The 4,043-nt window shown below is 59.8% G+C and overlaps 1 protein-coding gene across 2 annotated transcripts in view; it reads right to left on the reverse strand.

Moving 5' to 3' along the window:
- Positions 1–6: 6 nt before the first annotated feature.
- LOC113209353 (putative fatty acyl-CoA reductase CG5065) overlaps positions 7–4,043 on the reverse strand; it is a 27,705-nt gene continuing 23,668 nt past the window's right edge. Inside the window, exons 1-7 of one of the 2 annotated variants that reach the window (XM_052265449.1) lie at positions 3,888–3,908; positions 2,725–2,928; positions 2,191–2,585; positions 1,855–1,964; positions 1,299–1,761; positions 763–1,020; positions 7–502 (exon numbers count right to left, since the gene is read on the reverse strand). In XM_052265449.1, the coding sequence (XP_052121409.1) occupies positions 301–502; positions 763–1,020; positions 1,299–1,761; positions 1,855–1,964; positions 2,191–2,585; positions 2,725–2,928; positions 3,888–3,893 (1,638 nt within the window). In that variant the 5' untranslated portion in view covers positions 3,894–3,908 and the 3' untranslated portion in view covers positions 7–300. Of the gene's footprint in view, positions 503–762; positions 1,021–1,298; positions 1,762–1,854; positions 1,965–2,190; positions 2,586–2,724; positions 2,929–3,887; positions 3,909–4,043 lie in introns of those variants that run through there. The other variant, XM_026426801.2, reaches the window with a different exon arrangement.

Raw genomic sequence — 4,043 nt, forward strand, 5'->3', positions numbered from 1 at the left:
TAAAATCTAAAAAAAAATGTACAACTCTATCGATAAAAACAATGTGATGATGGGAGGGCAGAACAATGATATAAACATGATATATGCACAAGAAGAATATTACAATCCCCACTGGGATATGAGTTCCATCCAGGAATTGTAAACTGTAAACCATTCTACTAAAGCTACACTACAAGTCCTGTTCCTTTCGTAAAATTTAAAAGACTAAAAATTTAAAATGTTTTAGACTACTAAAATCATGTTGCAACAGATGGTGATGGTTCTAAAATGAAATTGAATGAAAGTCGACAGCGGCCTGCATCAGTGGGCGCTGACGGGAGCGGCAATGCTGCCGATGGAGGGGAGGACGGCCCGGGCCACCCCGGACACTAGACCCACGGCCCTCGCCAGGATGCCGACGAGGACCGACCAGAGTCTCCGGGCCACCTGGGAGCGCGCCAAGAGGAGCCGCCAGGTGATGGTGACCGTCAGGAACTGGCTCAGCCGGTGGACGAAGTACATCCTGCAAGGAAGACGAACCAGTGTTAAAGTCTCCCACCAATGCACGACGTGTGCGCAGCGGGTTGCATCTACGCCTGCCTAGTAGGCGAGCATCTCCCTCGATCTCTCGACATGCGTGATCGTGGGGACGTTTGCCTTCATACTCGGCAACACTTAGACGAGCAAACTGCCGATGGGAAGTGCCCGACTGGAAAAGGCAAGGGGACCGGGCAGACTGGATCTCATCTCATATCTGGAGAGAGATCGGAGACGAACACTTACTTTCTCAGGTGCGCCCGTGCCTCGGGGAACGTGCTGGGGTCATCCTTGAGCACGAACTTGCGGATGCCGAGGACGTACGTGTTGAGGTACGCGTCCCAGTCCACCTCCCTGACGTCGAAGTCGAACACCTTCCGGTCGGCGGGCGTCATCTCCCCCATGAGCGCCTGCACGTTGTCGTCGCTGAACTGCCACTCCCCCGTCGTGAAGAACTGCAGGCACTGCACGGCCTTGGACAGCCGCTGCTGAATCTTCACCATACTGCAAGACCAAAGGGCGACCCAGTGAGAGATCGAAATCGACGCGATATCGAATCGGCATCAGAAATGGGTCAATTGCAGGACCATTTCAGAGGATCGATTCGACACGAATATCGGAATTTTCAATATCGGTTTAATATCGTTCCGATTTTTTTCTAGGAAGGGCTGTGAAAGCGCGGGTAAAAGGAGAGCAGGGAATTCCCGAGGCCAAGCGGAACGATATCGTGACATCGATTCAACGCGTTCCACGTCATGGCACGACGTCCCACCCAAACTCACATCGGCTTCTTCCCGGAGAGGCGAGCGGCGGCGTCCATGATGTAGGCGGGGATGGTGTGGAAGGCGAGGGAGCAGAGGTCGTGGTAGGCGCGCGACTCCTTGAACGAGCCGCCCGGGTACCAGAGCACGCCGCTGTAGGGGTTGCGCCTCAGGTGGATCAGCGCCATGTCCTGCAGCGACCCCCACTTGATGGGGTTCTGCGCGCCGGACACGCAGTTGTACACCACGACCTGCTGCTCCTCGCCCGAGCTCTTGCCGTGCTGGTTCCGGGTGGCGGTGGCCGTCTTCCAGGCGACGGCGATGAGCAGGTTGATGCAGATGTCCACCGGGATGAGGTCCGCCACCATGTCCCGGTGACAGTACAGCGTCCGCAGCACCCCCTTGCCCGCGCCCACGAACAGGCCGGTGGGGCCGTTCATGTTGTCCACCCAGCCGGGGAGGGGCTCCCGCAGCGCGGCCGTCACTGCGAGTCAACGGGACAGTTAAGATTCAGCTTCACCAGGACGCCGCCAGCGCCAGCGACACGCGTCTCTATAGGCCCCGGTGCTCAGCTCACCGATCGAGGGCCTGACGATGGCGACGGGGAGGCTGCCGACCTCCTTGGCGACGCTGGTCTCTGCCATGGCCTTGGTCAGCGTGTACGTGTTGGGCCGGTTGCCCAGGATCCTGCGGAGGACAAGATAAAAAGAGGCGGTGCACTAATCTCACAAGTTTTTTTAAAACATGTTTTTTTTTTTTCTTAAGAAAGGAGAAGAGGGTGTCTCAAATATGTAGTCGCGTGTAATTTTTTCGACACTCTGCTAAAGTCACCCCATCACGAAGAATCCGACTTACGGCGATGCGCTTTCCCCGGACGGTTGTTTCAAGAGGCACCTCCTACAACGACACTCACTTGCTGGTCATGTGGTCCGCCATGTCCGCGTCCATCCACTCGACGCACTGGACGAGCTTGTCCGGGTCGGTCGGCGTCGGGTACACCACCTCGCGCACCTCGCTGCGGTCGCAGTTGCAGTAGGCCGTCGACACGTGCACGAACGCCTCCAGCTTCCTCATCTGCTTGGCCAGCTGCAGCATGCGCTGCGTGCCCAGCATGTTCATCTCGATGGACAGCTTGAGGGCCTCGTCGAACTTGACGGTGGCGGCCGAGTGGAAGACGACGGACACCTCGTCCGTCAGCAGCTCGCGGTCCGACGCCGAGATGCCGAGGTCGGGGAACGTCATGTCCCCGGGGATGGCGACCACCTTGCGGAGCGCGTCGGGCCGGCTGCGCCGCACCTCGTCGAAGATCTGCGAGAAGGAAACGAAAAATAAAATGGAGAGCGAGGAAAAGGAGGGGGGGGGGGCACTCTTCCTTCCAGTAGAGTTATTTTGTGCGGACATTTTTAAAAATAATTTAATAACAAATGGAATCAATCTTGGAGCTTACCGGGGTGTTGAGCATGTCCTCGAGGCGGTGGCGCACGTCGTGGCCGCGGCGCGGGCGCAGCAAGAGGTACAGCGCGCTCACGTCCGGGCACGAGCGCAGCAGCTTCTCCACGAGCACCTTGCCCATGAAGCCCGTCGAGCCAGTGATGAACACGGACCGGCCGCGGTAGAAGTCGGCCACGGGGCTCCCGGTGCTGCTCTCCATCTGGAACACGGGGGACACGCAGGGATGGATCCAGTGCCGCCGATGCACGACGTCGTCGCCGTCGTCGCCCCGGGCGCGGGTACGCCCCACCCCGCCCCGCGTTAGCCAACGGGCGTGGCGGGCAGTGTGCCAAGGGCGCTGGCGCACGCCGCACGCCCGTGCACGCCCCCCCCCGCCGCCCGCACCTCCCGCGGCACGCAGACGGACATGGGCAGGCCTTGGCGGAGGCCTCGCGCAAGATGCACCCGCGCCGCGCGCGCCTGAGTACGAGAAGACGAACTCGGAGCTGCGAGAGGCTCCGGGGAACCGCGCTCACGATGATGGGAGTTCCCTTACGGAACTGTCAAAAGTGTTTCTTCCGGGCCTCCCGCAGGAGAGGCGTTCCTCTGGCGCAACCCTTGGGGAAGGATGGTATCCTGGAGCCCGACACGCGGGGATGGCGCTGCAGAGTTTAACCGCCCCGAAAGCAAAACCAACGGGGTCCTCCCTCTCCTTGCGACGGCCAAGGTTGCCGAGAAGCCCTCCTCGCCCTGGTCGAGGTCGGCGCCAAGCCTCCCCCAGGGTCGCCGCGGCTGGAGGCGCGTTGAGCAATGCGCGTCTGTTGACCTCAGCCAAGACTGCCGGAAAAAAATATTGACGGAACGCTGAGGAGTGTGCGACGTTGACCAGACTCATTGGCAGTGCAAAGCACCGGCGATGCACACTGACCTAGCCTAGAGACACAGCGCCGCGCAGCGCAGGCCGAACCCCGGGTTGGCGCATCAGCACAAGCCACATGTCGAAGCGATATCAAAATACCGAAACGATGTGCAAACGATTCGCATATCGGTCTAGCCCGCCTTTCAAAAAGATCCTCGCGACTTCGGTAGACGGGAAAGTGGCGAAGAAGGCATTCAGAGTTCCCAAAATATGATATCCGTAAGGTTTCCCTCCCGGGCCCCTTCCTTGGCCGCGCTCACCTCCATGTCGGGCACCAGGCAGGCGACCGCGTCCGCCGAGCGTTTCAGTCGATCAGAGCTCAATGACTAGGGAGATGATACCGCCGCGCCGGGCGGGACCAGGGACCCCCTCCTCATGGCGATCAAGGTGAAGGTGGCGGGGCGGGGCGGGGCGGG

Source organism: Frankliniella occidentalis, unplaced genomic scaffold, assembly GCF_000697945.3.
Source record: "Frankliniella occidentalis isolate FOCC.00 unplaced genomic scaffold, Focc_3.1 Scaffold27, whole genome shotgun sequence".
Classification (NCBI taxonomy): domain Eukaryota; kingdom Metazoa; phylum Arthropoda; class Insecta; order Thysanoptera; family Thripidae; genus Frankliniella; species Frankliniella occidentalis.